A 17,066-nucleotide genomic window follows, 5' to 3' on the forward strand; every position below is an offset into this window, starting at 1 on the left:
GGAAAATTCTCCACTCATTGAATGCTTTAAAACTAGCTCCACATCAGTAAATAGAATAACCACTCTAGTGGAATAATTTAAACCGATCAGTATTACCAATTCACTCAAAGCCATCACCAGTATTAAATTATATCGTTCACTTTTCAATGAAATACTCATGATATATATTTCACTATTTCTCAGACTCTTTAATTCTGCATCAAAATGATCCAATATTTTGTCATGATAAACTAGAACATATTCCTTTGAATTGAAATATTTTGAAAAGTGAAAATCTGAACTTTGCATTTCTTCCACTGCTAATTTCCTTTCTAATTTCTTTAAAACTCGATTCACATTTAATAATTTAATATCTTTCCGTATTTGATTAGATAATAACATTAATTCCATTTCAAAATCAATTGATCCATAAATTTTCATTCTACTCAATTGATCCAATCTTCTCTCCACAACATTTAATAAATAATTAGAACAATCACCACTATATTCCGAAACGAAATGTTCTATTACTTGTGTCATTATATGGATTCGTCCTTTTTTTGATTGGATGGAAATTGATTCTTCCTTTAGAATATCAAGTAGTGGATGTGAAGTAGTTCCGAAAAGGATTAGTCTGGATTTTCTATTACCATTGAATGATATTTCACTTTTAAATTGTTCCGTTTCGCCTTCTTTTGCTTTGATCATTTCCGAATAGGATGGAAATAGTGGTTTAAATATTAATTGTCCCATTTTTTTTATTCGAATCTTTACAATTTCTAATTACAATAAACATTAAATTGAACAATCATTATTCTACCAGTATCTGTTCAACTCCATCTTTTGTAAATGAATTTCCATTTATTGTTTGAAAAAAAATTTTACAAAAAAAATAACTCAAAGGCTAGCCTTATCCACACACAAGCCTTTGCACGCGGCTATCCCGGGACAAAATTCGTACAACAGTGTGATGGAGGAAATTAATGTTCATATTGCAGGTAATGGAATTGGCAGTGAGGGTGATGGTGGTTTAGCCATCAATGCGGAATTGGAGGAAGAAATTTTCTTCCTCTACTTCCATCCCATCACCGATGATATCCTATTTCCTGACAGTGGCAGAATTAGAAAAATTGATTCATCAACGCAAGTGATTAGCACAATTGCAGGTAGTACAAAAAAGATTTATGATTCAGCAGAAAATGAAAATAATGGAGATGGAGGATTGGCAATTGATGCATCCTTTTATAGATACTCTTATGGTCTTGTGATTCATCCCATAACTTTGGATATTTATGTGTTTGGTGGTGCATATATTCGTAAAATTGATTCAAAAACACAAATAATTTCCACAATTGCTAAAGCTCAAAACCAAATTTATAATTTTACACTAGATCCAAAGAATAATATTCTCTATTTGGCAGAGAAAAATAGAATTGTTGGTTTAGACCTTTCAACAAAAAATCAGCACATTCTGTTCAGTACTAAAGATGAAATAACCTCGCTTGATTGGGACATTAATGATCAAAGATTGTACTTTGTGAAGTCATACATACAATATTGCAAGCTAGATCCAATAACAAAGAGAATAACAATTTTATTGAAAAGTGATTTTGACGAAGAGTCTTTGGTTACCCAAAGTCAAAACAAGCTAAGAAATATTGTAGACATGATCAAGGATCCAAATAGTGACTTTGTTTACTTTGTAGATGAAGGATTTAATGAGATGAGAATAGTTAGAATGAATTCTCTAGATAACTCAATAGTTACTTTAACCAAATCCAAAGATACTCTCTGGCTTTTGAATGTGGATTCGAATGGTGATATTTATTATCATATTCAAACAGGTAGTAGTATTTTCAAAATTGTAAGAATGTCCCTATTGAAGAAATATGAAAGAGATGAAATTGATAATACCAGTTTGGTTTGTTGTAGATATTTATTAGATGTATATGCTCCTCATTTTCATGATTTTCTATTTAATGATGAAATAGTTATTAAATCATTGAATAAGAATCAAGAATACATTATTCAACATTTGATTAATTCAATTATTTATCAAGAGGAAGATCAATGGTTCGATAAATATGATTTGATTGATATTCTTGATATATTGGGTAAAATTGAAGGAAACAATTTCATGAAATTGAAAAGATATTTAATTAACAAGTTTATGGCCTCAATTAATAATCAGTCATGTATTGAGACTCTTGAAAAAGTGAGCAAGATGAAAAACAATTCAAAATTAATGCAAGAAATGTTTGAATTTACTATTGAGAAAATTGCTGATTTGATGAAATTTACTTCTTCAGAATTGGTCAATCATGAAATTATTCAACAAAATATCCTATTAATTTCTGGAAAGTTTAATAAGGTTCATAACGGTCAACCTTCTCCCATAATTATTCAACATTCACCAATTTCAAGGAAAATATCTTCCATTGAAAGTCTATTCAATGACGAAAAGACAAGTGACATTAGAATCAAAATTAACAATACTAAATATCATTGCCACAAGACCATACTTTCAAGTCATAGTACCTATTTTGAATCATTATTCAGCAATAATTTCCAGGATATTAATAATAATGACTATGAAGTGACTACAGAAGAATTTGATGAAAACGCTCACGAAATTATTTTGAAATATTGTTATTCTATTAGTGGCAATATAGAACTTGATACAAGAATTTTTAAATGTGCAACTTTTTATGGAATGCAAAAATTGGCAGATGCATGTGTAGAAAAAATAGTCCTTAATGAGAATAATTATTTTGAAATTGTTCAACAATTTTCTTCTATTGAAAATGATCTGCTTAACCAAAAGATTATTGAATTTGGATTTATTAATGCTAAAAGGCTGTTTGCAGACGAAGAAAATTATTCTAAAGTGGATGAAAAAATCAAGGACAAGATATTACAAAAATTTATAACACTAGCAAGAACACCCAAAAGAAAACACTAACTTATTCAAACTTACCTCAGGTTTTACAAAAAATCTATTTTATTACAATAATAATTGTTGAAGTGTTGCTTTTCCAGCACCGCTTTCACAAAACTTTTCAAAAGATAACTCTTTCAATTGAGCTAAAGTATCATTTAAAGCCAAATCAAACATGTCAGATGCTGGTGTTAATAAATGATATTTGACATGACTCTTTGAATCATAGGGTATATTAACATTCTTTCCAGATGTATCTGATAAATATTTTTCGTAAATATTCTTTGCTTCCTCTTCCATGCTACTCACAACACCTTCAATATGTGAATATTTGTTTTTGTAATCTTCTGCCTCCTTGTAGAACATGCACAAATCTTGTGTATCATTCCTTGCACAATATTCCACAAATATTTTAAATGTTGATTCATTTTTCAGTAATTGAACTAGACTAAACTTGTCACTTGCTTTTTGTAAAACTCCAAGTTCTTCTTCTAATAATTTGATATGTTCATGTTGTTTTTCAGTTTGTTGGAATAAACGTTCATTTTCCTGCTCTAAAACATTGACTTTTTGTTGAAGAACTATAAACTTTTTTTCCAAAACTCCATATTCATTATCAATCACTCCTTTCATTGATTTTAAAAATCCAGTCAATCTCTGATCTAATTTTTCTCTATTGGTGTGAATGGATTTTTCAATATCGTGATCCAATGAATAGGATGAAATACTTGGATTACTTCCTCTGCTCCTTACTGAAAATTCATCTCTTGATTCAGAATTTTGAGAGATTGGACTAGTATCTGATGAATTTTCTGATAAATCACTACCAATACTACTTGCACTAGTACTTTTCATTATATTATCTTCATAGGAAGGTCTAAATACAGCAACAAATGCCAAATTATCATTGGATCCTTCATCTGATGGAATCTCTCCCAACGATAATTCAATTGGAAAATTATGACCTTGTTTATGTTTAGCCAACATTCTTCTAGGTTTACCAATTAATCTCTTATCATTATTCTTTTTAAATCTTTCTAAATAACCATCATGAAATCTGGCATACATTGACGGCATTAAAATTGAAACATTTTTAGATAAAATTTCATCTCTTCTCCATCCAAATAATTCCTCAGCTGATTTGTTAAATCCAACAATGACACCCTTCTCATCTGAAATAACAGTTGGATCCAAAACTGCCTCTAAAACATGCAGCATTGATTCCATTCTTGATTGTTTAATTGGAATTGATTGTTCTAATGAAGAATCCAATCCAAAACCACTTCCACTTCCACTACTACCCAATACACTATGTCCAATTGCATTACCACCACTCGTTGCTCCACCAATCATTCCACTCAATGAAGAATTTGAACCTGAATTGGTTATATGATGATTCGAATCATTTAAAATACTCTGACTTGGTGAGATACGTAATGCTTTTGGAAGTGATAAATTTAAAGCATTCATCCATTGAGAATGTAATTGTTGATCTTCTGCTAGTAAAATTAGAGTTTCACTTCCTTCTTGAAATAGAGCTATGGAAAAATCTTTTCCACAGACGTGTTTTCCATTGTGTAATACTCTTGCTGGTTGCTGTTGTTGATGATTACTGGATAGAGAAGATGATGAAGATGAATTATTCGAAATTTCACCTAAACTACTCGAAGATGAATTAAATGATGATGAAAATTTATGTGAATTTCTTCTTCCGCATAAATCAAACTCTTCCATAGGTTGAACACTTTCTTTAGTTTTGAATTTGTATAGAATTCCATCTGAAAGCACAAACCAAAATCTGTTTCGTATACAATGTTCGAATCGATTATTAATATAGAGTATTATATAATACAAACTTTTTCCAACGACCAAAAAAGCCTGCTTTCTGCTGTAAATATCCCGAAAGAGAGGGAAAAGAAGATTCACTCGACAATGTCATTAGCGTGGTAAAATGTCAACACTCTTTTTTTTTAAATTGAGACATTTGAAATACCAAGTGTCGACACCCATAACGGAAAGAACCAATATTTGCATTATTTTGGGTCTATGAATCACATATGATATCCAACATTCATTTCCACTCACTAGAACAAAATTTTAACTTTTTCTTTTCATCAGCAAGCGACGATCGATTCTAGGCTGATAAGAAAAAAATTTCCCGCGCTCAAGTTTTTTTTTTGGAAATTGAAAAAATGAAGAAGAGCAACAGTAGTAGGAATAGTATTATTAAGAATGGTAGGTGTTTTTTGTTGTGAGTTAATGAATTTGATTGTTGTTTTGTATTAAATATTGGTTGGAACATGTGAATATGTGTATTAATATTAATTAATTATTTAATGTGATGTTTTTGGATGAATTAATTTTATCGGATCATTTTAATTTTTAATTTTTTTTAAATCATCACGTGATGGTTCAACGTTGATGATGATCGGAACGAAACTCTTGACAATTTATAACACCATCATATTATTACAACATATGACCACTATTATTCAATAACTACCGACATGTTCATCTCGTGATTCGTTCTCATCAATAATATTTGTTGTGCTCATTGCGATAACCAACTTTGGGCTCGACATAACTCTCAAAAAAATTAACTCCATAACAAAACTCCTCCCTTGTTGAATCTGTGGTATAATCCATCATCAACACATTACCCATCATCATCTTTGTATATATTTTACCTGTAACCTATATTAATTGGTGCATTATTTAATCATACATTCTGCACAATAATTTATAATCAATTACTACTTGCGATACACAATGAAAATTCCAAAATCATCTTCGCAAAATCACCATGCTGAATTAACTCATCCATACACTAAATCAGTCCGATTAAACAAGGGCATTGTTAATGACATGACTACGTTTAAACAAACAAGAAAAAGGCTGAACGAACTTCAACTCAAGATCAATGAAAAGCATAGAAAAATACGACACGGAGAAGAAGAGTTGGAAATTAATGAAGAATTGAGACAATTGTATGCAGAGTTTTTCGAAAATTCTAAAAGAGAACAAGAGTAAGTATTTGCAATCTTTGCAATTTACTAATAATTGAAACTAGTTTGATCATTGCAATTTTAGCTAATCTTTCTCAGCTTGTAGAAAAAGCCGAAGAAAGACAAAAAGAGGAAACTAATAGTTTGGCACAACAACAACAGCTACAAACAGAAACACAAGTACAAACAACACCACCAACAGTACCTTCATCAGAAACAAGTGTACCAGCAAGTGTTGTAAGTTCACCAAGCAGCTCTTCAAGCGTTCCTGTAAAAGATCCAATGCAAGTAGATGAAGATGAAGAAACGATCAACTCACAAGCAAGTAGCTCTAATGCACAAAATACATCAGATTCTGAAAAACAAACAACAAAAGCAAGAACAGCTGCTGGTTCAAAAGGTGGAAGAAACAAAAAAGGAGGAAAATCAGTCAAAGAACCAGCAAGTTCTTCGGAACGTAAAGTTGAAGCATCTCAACCAATTACATCAGACAAATATCTTCAACTCGAGGAAGGTATTCCAGTTAAATCTAAAGTTGCTGCTAGAATTAGTGGTGCAACTGAAGAAAGTGGAGATTCCGGATTCTGGATTTTGGCTTCTATATTGAAATACTATCCAGATAAGAATAGATATGATGTTATTGATGAAGATAATAGTGATGATGAAGAATCAACATCAACTGATAGAAAAACATACAAACTTAATAAGAATCACATTGTACAGTTACCAACAGATATGTCACAACACAAACTTTTCAAAAAGGGAGATAAGGTGTTTGCTGTTTTTCCAGATACTACAACATTTTATCCTGCTATTGTAGACTCAGTACCAACAAAAACATCTAAGAATTATAGTTTGAAATTTGAAGATGATGAAGAAGATGGAAAGACACCACTCAGAAAAGTCAACTTTAAATATGTAATGTCAGTGCCCAAATAATTTATTTCAACACCTAAGTCAATTCTCTAGTCAAAATAAAACCATCATAAGATTGAAAGTTACTGTAAACTAGATGAAATCCAAAGCAATAATTTTTCACTTTTCAATCGTTCAAGACACTTGACAGGAGACAATTATTTGCCTCTCACCAAACAAAAAAATGCCAAGCATCTTGTACGTAACAAATCATCATTTATTATTGAAGAGTTGAATTGATTACTGACTGATCATTCATAACGGAATATATAGTAGTGCTTTTGATAGGAACAAAACTTTTAAACCTGTAAAAAATGTTCAATCATCTCATCATCAAGAACTTCATAAAAAATTGGAAGCAACTTTAAACAAGGACAGTTATACTGATATGTTAATACAAGAAAGTGTAAAATTACCACCAACTGGTATGTTTTTTATATTGTTATATTATTATTCAAAGAAGATTTATCCGACAATTTATTAATTATCGTGTCGATGATAACACTATATTACAATGTATATATAATTGATCAATTATTCTTCTTCTTCAACTTTGATGATAACAGAAACTGTTAATGAGTGGATTTCATTTCACATGATTGAATTTGTAAGTTTTCACAATGAATGAAATTCTCTCATTCTCCAAAATTAGTATAACAAAATTAATGGAATTTTTGGACAAATGCAAGAATGTTGTACTGATGAAAGTTGTCCTAAAATGATGTCTAGTCCTGGATATATGTATTTATGGAGAGATTCAAGCTCTAAAAAGTATAAGAAAGCAACAGAAGTGTCAGCACCTGAATATATTGCATTATCAATTGACAAGATTGAATCACTTCTCAATGACACATCAATCTTTTCAACAAGTGGAGATTTTCCAAAAGAATTTCGTAAAACAGTTAAAGACATGTGTAAGAAAATATTTCGTGTCTATGCTCACGTCTTTCATCATCATTACAATGAAGTGACAGATAGAAAAATGGAACCAAACTTTTTGTTTGCATTTAAACATTTTCTATTCTTTGCTATGGAATTTAGATTGCTTAATGAAAAGGAATTAGAACCAATGATTCCTTGGATTGAAAAGTAAGTTTATTCCCTACTTCAATTGAACTGATCGAACATTAATTGAAATTTGTGAAATTCTATTCTTTTATTTTAGGTCAACTGGTATTGATGTTGAAAAGTATTTGAAAAGTAAAAAGAAGGAAAAGCATAACCAAAAGAAATCTGGAGAATCTTCATCAAATCCAAGTACAAGTTCCAATTCTAATAATAATAGCGCCAATGATTTATCTGCAAGCTCAGAAGATAAACAACCTAAAAAGAGAAATGGACACAAACGTAATGATTCATTGAGGGCAGAAGATTTCAATTTAATTCGAAGACGTTCAGCTTCAGTGATGGCACCAAATGACCAGATCCAGTCACATAACAGTAACTTGGGTCCAAACATGTTAAACACTTCATTAGATTCGAATAGTTCAGCCACTGATAGTGAAAAGGCAATTTATGCTATTGAACCAAATAAGATTTCAACACTTCTTGTGGAGGTGATCGAAGCATGTAATTTGGATGCAAAGAATACCAATGATACTTCAGATGGTTTTGTTGTACTCAAATTTGAAGGACAAGAAGTTAAAACTGAAGTTATTTGGAAGGAATTGAATCCAAAATGGAATGAACGTTTCACATTCATTGTGAAGAATATTTCCTCCAATTTACAATTAACAGTTTATGATGAAAATAGACTTTCAAAGGCAGAATTGATTGGTGTTGTTGATTTCAATTGTCAAGAATTGGCAGATGAAGTTAAACATGATATTTGGCTTGATTTGAAGAATAAGGATTCCAACACATTTGCTGGACGTATTCATCTCAAATGTATTTTTACCAGTTCTGAAAGTGGTAGTATGGGCTACTTGAAGAAGATTACAAATTTGAATTTTTATGATACTTTGAAAGAGTTTTTGGTTAATACTTCACCTTCTGTTTTTATTGGATTATTTGACAATAACAAGTTAAATGTAGATGATAAGATTTTCAAATCACTCATTTATTTAACAACTTATGGAGATAATAAGAATACGATATCTGACGCATTTAATGTTTCAGTGATGAAATATATCATTCGTTTAGAAGTGGAAAAGACCATTAGAATATCTCAATTATTGAGATCTAACACCATTAGTACCAAACTAGTTGGAATGTATCTGAAGATTTTTGGACAGGGATATCTTAAAAAGACTCTTCAAGAACTCACTCAAAAGATTTGTGAAGAAGATAGATTTTTGGAATGCTCCCCTGATACTATCAGAAAGGAAGATAGTTCAGTCGATCCAGATGCAAAGGCAAAAGAAAATTTGAATGAAATTATTGCCTATGCAAGACAGTACATGCAATTAATCAAGAATTCAGTTTCAAATATGCCACCAGATATTAGACAAATAACTTCTCATTTGAGAGAACAAGTAATGAAAAAGTATGAAAATGTTGTTGCTGTTAGCGAGAGTACTGAAACAAATCAATTGGATAGTGCTAGTATGGGTACTATTGCAGCAACTTCACTATTATTCCTTCGATTTATTACACCTTGTATCACTGCTCCTCATTTGTTCCAACTTGTACAAACAATTCCTCAGAAGAATGCTCAACGTACTTTAATGTTGGTTTCTAAAATTTTACAACAACTTGCCAATGAAACAGAATTCAGTGAAAAGAAGGAAGCTTTTATGGTTCCTGCCAATGAATTCTTGAGAGAACAAAAATCAATTTTGAGAAGTTTCCTTGATGATGTTTGCGATGTTAATAAGAGTGGTTTCACACTTCGTAAGAGTACTGACGGAACTGAAAGTGAGGAAAATAATGATAGATTATTGTGGTCTCTCTACAATATTCATGTACTTTTCTATGATAATGATTCTATTTTATTCCCATTATTACAAGAATCTAAAAAGAAAGGAACCACAGCACCATTCTCCTACTTTGATCTCAATAATGAGAGTGCAGAAGAACTGGCTGATAAATATGATCAACTGAGAAAAGTTATTGCTCGTTTAGGATCACCACCTCAGCTTTCTCTAGCAACCAGACAAAAGATTGCTACTGCCTTCTCCAAGCGAAGTGATACTGATATACCAGCAATCAACCTGAATTAATAAACTTGTATAATACTAAAATGTAATTGATTCACTCGTATGAAGAATAGGATTGAAAATAATCCTTAACTGAATATTCCTTCTTTTTGATTAGTCCATCGTTGGCAATTCGCTGCTCTTTTTGAGCATTTCTCTTCTCTGCTAAAGGTTTAGTAATTTCATCTCTATTATGGTGATCATAAACTCGTTTCGAGGTCTTTGATGATTCTTCAGGCAAATTCTCTCCAGTAATAATGTTTACTCTTGTTTGGAATTTTGTTTGTTCTAAAAAGTTTTTTCTCAATTCTCTTCTATTCTCCCTTCTTTGCTCCAACATTTGTTCATTCTCCTTTCTCTCTTTATCCTGTTGAATAATTGTTTGTTGTTTCCTTCTGAACCCAGAGCCAAACTTGCTAGCATTCAAATCCGACTTGCCCAACTCTGGACCAACCGGATTCATATTAGCCTCAAGAAAATGATCACCCATATCCGATGATTTGGCTTCTTGAACAATCTTTTTCCTATCCATCCTGTAGATATCAGAGGATTGAGACATCATTCGTTGTTTGTTCATTCCTATTATTTAAGGGAGTAAGTTGATGGATGGGTTATTTTTTTCAACTGAATTGTTTTTAAATTTGTTTTGCCGTAATTTTTTTGGCGCCACTTTCAAAGCCACTCTGCAATAATACATTGACCATTAACTTTTGTAAATTGTTTAACAATTTAATAGAAATTTTTAAAGAGATTCACACACGGATCACTTCATTCAAAGCCAAATAGAACTCCATCTCTTCGAACGTCACTTGCCTTTCGTAAATATGATGAATGACAACCACCAAAAGTCTAAATCAAAAAAAAATGAATTTCAATCCCTACAGCAATCCAAACTTTGTTTTTGCTAATAAACAAGCAACAACTCCAAGTAGAACAACACCATCATCCGTTACCTCACCAACATCTAAAACACCAGTTTCTTCTTCCACAACAATAACACCGACAGTTTCGAATAGTAATTCGTCCACGTCAACCTCTACCACAACAAATACAACCACCACAGCTGCAACACCAACAAGTGAAACTAATCGTAGAATCACCACAATACCCAAGTTAGATGCTTCAGAAGTAAAGAATTTAACACAAGAAATTGAAGAAGAACTTTCTTCACCAAAACGTTCTACAATTAATTCTAATCTAATCAATAATTCAAAACCAAGACCTAGATCACAAAGTAGATTAGTTAATTTGGATAAAGATTCAGATGATGATCAAGATGAAGAAGAAGAAGAATCAAAAAATCAAGATCAAGTCAGAACAATTTTAACAGTTGAAGTAACAGTTATTAAACCATCAAATAATGGATGGAGAGTTGTTTCAAATTCTTCACTTTTGAGTTTATATTCATCTGAGAGAAAACAAGCATTGACAAGTGAAGTTGAAATACCAACTGAAATGGCACTTTGGAAAGAATCTCAAAAAAAGAAAGGTTTCGATTTATATTTATTCTTAAAATTGAATGAAAATGTTCAATTTCAAATATTGAAGAGTGTTAATGATGATTCAAATAAGGAAATTAGTTCTTCTTATTTGGTTGTTAAATATGTTGATAAGAGAAGTGAAAAGATTCAATTTATTGGATTAATATTTTCAACTGTTGCAGATTTACAATCAACTTATAATTTACTTCAGAGATGTATTGTTTCAGTTCCAACTATTCCAGTTTCGTCTGCTCAAACTCCAAGTAAATCAGTTTCGTCTGCTGAAGAACTTGAAAACTCATCAAGTGAAAAGGATAGTTTAAAAATGGCTGTTTATAAGAAAGGTTTAATAGATCATATTCAAAACCAAATATTGTACCATACAAAGCAAATGTGTTATCACGAATTGCAAAAAGAAGAATTGTTAAAACAATTACAAAAATTAGAAAATGAATAAATTATTGTTCATTCATTATTAAATCAGTTTGTAATCTCTCAATTGTTGAATCAATATTTTTTTGTAATTTTTAAACTTTGCAAAGTTCCATAGTAAATAAGGTTAAAATTGTGAACTTGACAAAAAAAAAATGTCTGAAGTATTTACTCACTGTTTCCCTCACACAACTTCTATCAATGCATCGGCCGATGAGGGTAGTGCTGATCAACATGTTGATATATTTAAATTTCATAAATTCACTCAAGAAATTCAGCCAGGATTACACTTAACAATTGAAGCTGCAAGAAAATTAGGGCACTATTTATTGATCATCATGTGGAGATTTGTATTGAAGAGTCCCATGTTGTTCCGAGTCAGAGATGAATATGTGGAACAAGTTAAAATATTGGAGAAATTTTGCTTTGATAGAATTGAAGAGTTTGATAGGAAAGTTTGCTATCCAAATCATTTGTTTGAAGATACAAATGTGGAATTGTTTGATGACATGACACAGGTTAGAGAAGGTGAAGAAAATGAAGAATATGAACGAGAGGAGAAGAGAATTAAATTAGATAGTGAATCACGAAAGAAAGTTTACTCACTTTCAAATTATTTCAATACAATTGTTAGCAAGTACTTGATTGGAGAGTTGGCAAAAATGGGAATTACAACGATTAATGATTTTTTAACAAAAACAAATAAGGAACCACTTACTATTAGATATGAGGAGCTAAGAAATATGGTATTGAAATATTTTGAATATAATCCTTCAATTTTTCCCATTGAAGATCAAGACATTAATTTGTATTTTGTTGGAGTGGCGGCATTATTGGAATATTTCACATCTGAGTTGATAGAACTGGGAGGAAATACACTAAGAGGAATGGGATTGGAATTTATTATTCCATCTGGTTTTGAAATTAACGTTGTAGCAGATGGTGAATTGAATAGAACAGTGTTATTTCACATGAGTCATTTACCAATTGTTGATTTTAATTATTTTTATGGAACAAATCAAGTAGTATTACCTCCCATTACAGTGAATGAGAAACCCAGTAGTGGAGAATATAATTTTACTCTAATTCCATCTGATTTACACTACACTATCATACTAAAAAATCTCTCTTCTTTGGAAGAACTTTTGGCTATGAGATTGGTATGCAAACAATGGAATTATTTCATCATGAACGATAGCAATGTTTGGAAACGATTGATTTGTAACAATATGATTTCAGAAGATTTATTCAGATTCTGTGATTCTTCCTTTACTGTTGAAGAATTGGAAACTATTTTGGGTAGAGGAAGAAATCAAATACCTCTTCATTTCAGTCAGCAAGTGATTAATTACTTTTATGAAAAGAATGATTGGAAATCTCTGTATTTCACTCTCGTACGAAGACATTTAACATTTATCAGAGACTTGGACGAAATGAAATCAAGAGAATTTTTTAACAAGCATTTCCAAGTCAGCTCTTCAATAGAGGAATATAATAATTCCAAAAAACAACTTCAAATAGGAGTTACAACAGGTTTGCTAAATTATACGAATCTTACAAAAAATCCCTCATCACATGATGATTCTGAGATTTACATTCCTAGAGATGCTATTTCTGAATTTAAGAAATTGGGAAGTAATTATTCATTGATAGGGGTGGTTGACTTTACAAAATTCTCCACCTTCATTTCATGCCGCTTATTCCCAAAGAGTGGACTATTATATTGCTTTGGAGATTTCACTTCAGGTCAAGGTGAATTTCTCTACTTTGAAAATTATTCTTTCGAATCTGATGATGTTATTATATTTGAAACTAATGACGATACATTTACAGAACCAGAACCAGTGAATCCATTCCAGGTCTGTAATGAACAAGTTGTGGTCAATCAGTCAAATTGTTGCCCACTCTTTTATTTACAACAGGCAGAGGGAGAATTGTCAGGTATTTCATATTTGGCTCCAAGTGTTTTTTTCAACAACACTGCACATGAAGAAAGGGGTGAATCCTATCAAGAGGACAATATTGTACTACTTTCAGCAACATTTAATGTGGGAAAAACTATTTCAGTTTTTATTTCTAGAGATGATTTAATCTTACGAAAGTTCAGTAATGCAAAACTTGATATTTGTGCAATCAATATTTATTATTGAAAAGGAGAATGAGGAGGAACAATGTGTGAACTTTAGAACTAATCAAAACATATCATTGAAAATTCATCAGAAAAAAATGTTAGGACGTTTAAGAAACTATGGGCCAACATTCCCAGAGCTAGAAAAAGATTTATCCACTTGTTTTGTTCATGATTTTGGCGACATGATCACTGTTAATGAAATTAGAGTTGGTGGAAAGACAATTTCCGATCGATATGAAATTCTCTCCCATATTATTGATCACAGAAATGGGTGGTCACAGGATGGGAAAAGTACCGATGATATTGTTAAACAAGTTGCCTATGATTTTGTAAAGATGGAATATGGTATTAATAATCTATTGGATAAACCGTGGACAAGTGAAGAAATTTCTAAAGCAACCAAGAATGAAAAAACCATGTCGTTTAGTCTTCTCAGTTCTGTACCTGTTGAAGAACCTGAGCCATCAACTGCTATCTATCATCCATTGGAGAAGAGTATTATTGAATATAATGGAGACAAAGTTGTTAGAATTGCTTATTGGAGTAAACGTAAGAGTGGTGATGGACCTCGTGGAGGGCCTCCTTTTACAACAAAGTTTATAAGAGTTAAACATGAATTTTATGTAAAGAATGGAAAGAGAGTTAATGTTGGAGAATCTCCTGCAACTTGCCAACATTTTATATTGGCATAATTAACATATATACATAAGATTACTTTTTTTTATTGAATGAAATAAAGCAAATTGAAGATAATATACAATTTATTAAGGTATTTAAAAGTTTTCCTTGTGGAAAACAAATTGAACAGTTGAGTTCTTGCTCTTATCAACAGCGTACGAGTACACCTGCTTTGAAAGACCTCCTGGCCCACAAACAAAGACACCCACATTTGGTTTCTTAGCTCCTGAACTATTCTTTTCAACATATCTTCTAATATCTGAGAATTCAGCATCCCAATTAGGTCTACCAAAGTTTCTCTTTGAAGAGTCAGCCATCTTTGTCACATGGTCAACCTTGACAACAAAATTGCCAGGGAAGAGACCTGTTTGTTTGGTTGTAGTGTTGGTACCAGTCCACCAACCAGATTCATCTTGTTCAGATACAACAACGATATCATTTCTATCCAAACTAATTTCATCTGAGCTTTGAGCATCATATTTGTGCAAAGCACGAACCATAAAATCAACCTTACCAGATTGTTGAACATTACCAGCAGTGTTTGATTGAGTTTGATATTCAGAGGAAGTAAACATAATCTTTTTAACATCATCTGCCTTAAGCATACCTGTCATGTATGTGTGAATATCAAAGAATTCTGGATTTTCAGTTTCAAGTTGATTCAAAATATCAGAGAACCATTCCCAACTTCCTTCATCACGATTAATCCAGTAGAAACTAGCACGACGAATCTTGAGAGGAGGAGCTTGCCCAGAAGCAGCAGCATCCAATCTAAATTTGAAATGTTTTAAAAGTGAACTGTATGGAGTAACACCAATACCAGCAGCAATCAACATGACATATTCAAAATCGAAACAATATTCAGCACAAGTACCAAATGGACCATCAACACGAATTAAATAATCAGTTCCATCAGGAGTAGTTGGTTTGTTAATTTCAACTGTTGGTCTTTGAGCTGGATTGAAAACATCCATCAAAGTATTGGTCCAATCACCAACACATCTAATGTGGAATTGTAAGAATTCTTCCTCAGGAGCAGAAGAAATAGTGAAAGGATGCCATTCGTGTTGAGAAATCATTGGACAATTCAAGAAACAATATTGACCTGATTCATATCTGAAACTTGGCTTTTCCAATTCCAAGTGAATAACACGTGATGCCAAACAGTGAACACGTTTAACAATGGTCATTTCAGAACCACGCAAATTTCTCATAACTCTTTCAAGAGCATACAATGCCTATGTAAGATCAGTTTCGTATAAAATCAAATTATTAGAAACTTACCATTGGAATAAAGAACCAAGCCCAAAATTGCTTTCCATGAACCAACAACAATACGAAAAATACCACAAACAAGTGATGAGCATACCAAAAGACTGTAAAATTCTTTGTACGACGATAGGACTTGGCAGAGGCAGCATACATGACTAATTAAAATATATTAAACTAAACATTAAATAATATTACTAAACACATACTAAACATGACAATGCAGAGAACATTTCCTGTAGTTCCGTATTTGTTCCACCAACAAGCTTCCAAAGGAGTTCTAGCACTATTATATAATTGCCAACAACAAGCATAATTGAGATAGTGTCCTAATGTGTGACCAATTACACATACTACAATCCTATATATTATTATTATGTTATTATATTATTATTATCATTAAATATTGATACATTTCATCGTTTTTTTTGTGTATCATCATCATGAGATTCGAATAAAATTTCAACCATCACATCATTAAAAACTAAACTAAACTAAACAATAAAACATACCAATAGGCCAAATAACGATGAAAAACCAAATTCTTATCTAATGGGAAAATCGAACCAAATTTCAAACTTCTAAAAACATTCAACAATGTTCTCATAGTTGGTAAAATCAATAGGGCACAATTAAAATTCAACAATTGGCCGAAACCTCTCGCCAAAGCCACATAGAAAGGAACCACCGTAACACCAGTAATATTAACCAACAGAAGAGCATAATAATATCTGACGAAAGCTTCTGTGAAAAGGAATAGATTCAAAATGACCCAAATTAAAACAACCACTAGTTTTTGACCCTCTGCTGACCAATAATTCATAAATTCATGTCGATTGGTGAAACGTTTCTTCCACTTGAGAAGGAATTTACGAACGGACGAAATAGATTCGGATGAGAAACCATTGGCGAAACAGCCGTAAAAGAAGAAATCACAACAATTGCTAAGAGCACCCATCTTTTGTTTGTTTGGGTGTTGTGGAAATTTGTTGTTTGGTTTTTTTTTGTGATGATTTGATGAGTGACATTTAATAGCCTTGTCTTTCTACTTGATAAATCAGGTGAAATTTTTCCTTGACATTGAAAGAGAGGTGAGACAAT

The 17,066-nt window shown here is 31.7% G+C and overlaps 7 protein-coding genes across 7 annotated transcripts; 5 read left to right on the forward strand and 2 right to left on the reverse strand.

Annotated features, from left to right (window-relative positions):
* Window positions 1-877: 877 nt before the first annotated feature.
* On the forward strand, window positions 878-3,138 carry NAEGRDRAFT_80512 (uncharacterized protein). The gene has a single exon (XM_002674634.1). The coding sequence runs from the start codon at window positions 950-952 to the stop codon at window positions 2,939-2,941; it is 1,992 nt and encodes a 663-aa protein (XP_002674680.1). The 5' UTR covers window positions 878-949; the 3' UTR covers window positions 2,942-3,138.
* Window positions 3,139-5,686: 2,548 nt separating this feature from the next.
* On the forward strand, window positions 5,687-6,861 carry NAEGRDRAFT_50702 (uncharacterized protein; the record flags this gene model as incomplete). The annotated part of the gene is made up of 2 exons (XM_002674635.1): window positions 5,687-5,904; window positions 5,988-6,861. 2 exons carry the CDS (start codon window positions 5,687-5,689, stop codon window positions 6,859-6,861), a joined length of 1,092 nt encoding a protein of 363 aa, XP_002674681.1.
* A 658-nt stretch (window positions 6,862-7,519) lies between these two features.
* Window positions 7,520-9,998, forward strand: NAEGRDRAFT_50703 (uncharacterized protein; the record flags this gene model as incomplete). Its single annotated transcript, XM_002674636.1, has 2 exons — window positions 7,520-7,926; window positions 8,003-9,998. The coding sequence occupies 2 exons, from the start codon at window positions 7,520-7,522 to the stop codon at window positions 9,996-9,998; spliced, it is 2,403 nt and encodes an 800-aa protein (XP_002674682.1).
* A 31-nt stretch (window positions 9,999-10,029) lies between these two features.
* NAEGRDRAFT_50704 (uncharacterized protein) lies at window positions 10,030-10,551 on the reverse strand (the record flags this gene model as incomplete). The annotated part of the gene is made up of 1 exon (XM_002674711.1): window positions 10,030-10,551. The coding sequence occupies one exon, from the start codon at window positions 10,549-10,551 to the stop codon at window positions 10,030-10,032; it is 522 nt and encodes a 173-aa protein (XP_002674757.1).
* Window positions 10,552-10,838: 287 nt separating this feature from the next.
* Window positions 10,839-11,912, forward strand: NAEGRDRAFT_70036 (uncharacterized protein; the record flags this gene model as incomplete). Its single annotated transcript, XM_002674637.1, has 1 exon — window positions 10,839-11,912. One exon carries the CDS (start codon window positions 10,839-10,841, stop codon window positions 11,910-11,912), a length of 1,074 nt encoding a protein of 357 aa, XP_002674683.1.
* A 313-nt stretch (window positions 11,913-12,225) lies between these two features.
* On the forward strand, window positions 12,226-14,710 carry NAEGRDRAFT_50706 (uncharacterized protein; the record flags this gene model as incomplete). Its single annotated transcript, XM_002674638.1, has 2 exons — window positions 12,226-13,828; window positions 14,154-14,710. The coding sequence occupies 2 exons, from the start codon at window positions 12,226-12,228 to the stop codon at window positions 14,708-14,710; spliced, it is 2,160 nt and encodes a 719-aa protein (XP_002674684.1).
* A 51-nt stretch (window positions 14,711-14,761) lies between these two features.
* On the reverse strand, window positions 14,762-16,961 carry NAEGRDRAFT_80514 (NADPH oxidase). The gene is made up of 4 exons (XM_002674712.1): window positions 16,478-16,961; window positions 16,175-16,326; window positions 15,981-16,123; window positions 14,762-15,934 (listed from the first exon to the last, which is right to left on the reverse strand). Exons 1-4 carry the CDS (start codon window positions 16,921-16,923, stop codon window positions 14,792-14,794), a joined length of 1,884 nt encoding a protein of 627 aa, XP_002674758.1. The 5' UTR covers window positions 16,924-16,961; the 3' UTR covers window positions 14,762-14,791.
* Window positions 16,962-17,066: the final 105 nt, after the last annotated feature.

Source organism: Naegleria gruberi, assembly GCF_000004985.1.
Source record: "Naegleria gruberi genomic scaffold NAEGRscaffold_38, whole genome shotgun sequence".
NCBI lineage: Eukaryota > Heterolobosea > Eutetramitea > Acrasida > Naegleriidae > Naegleria > Naegleria gruberi.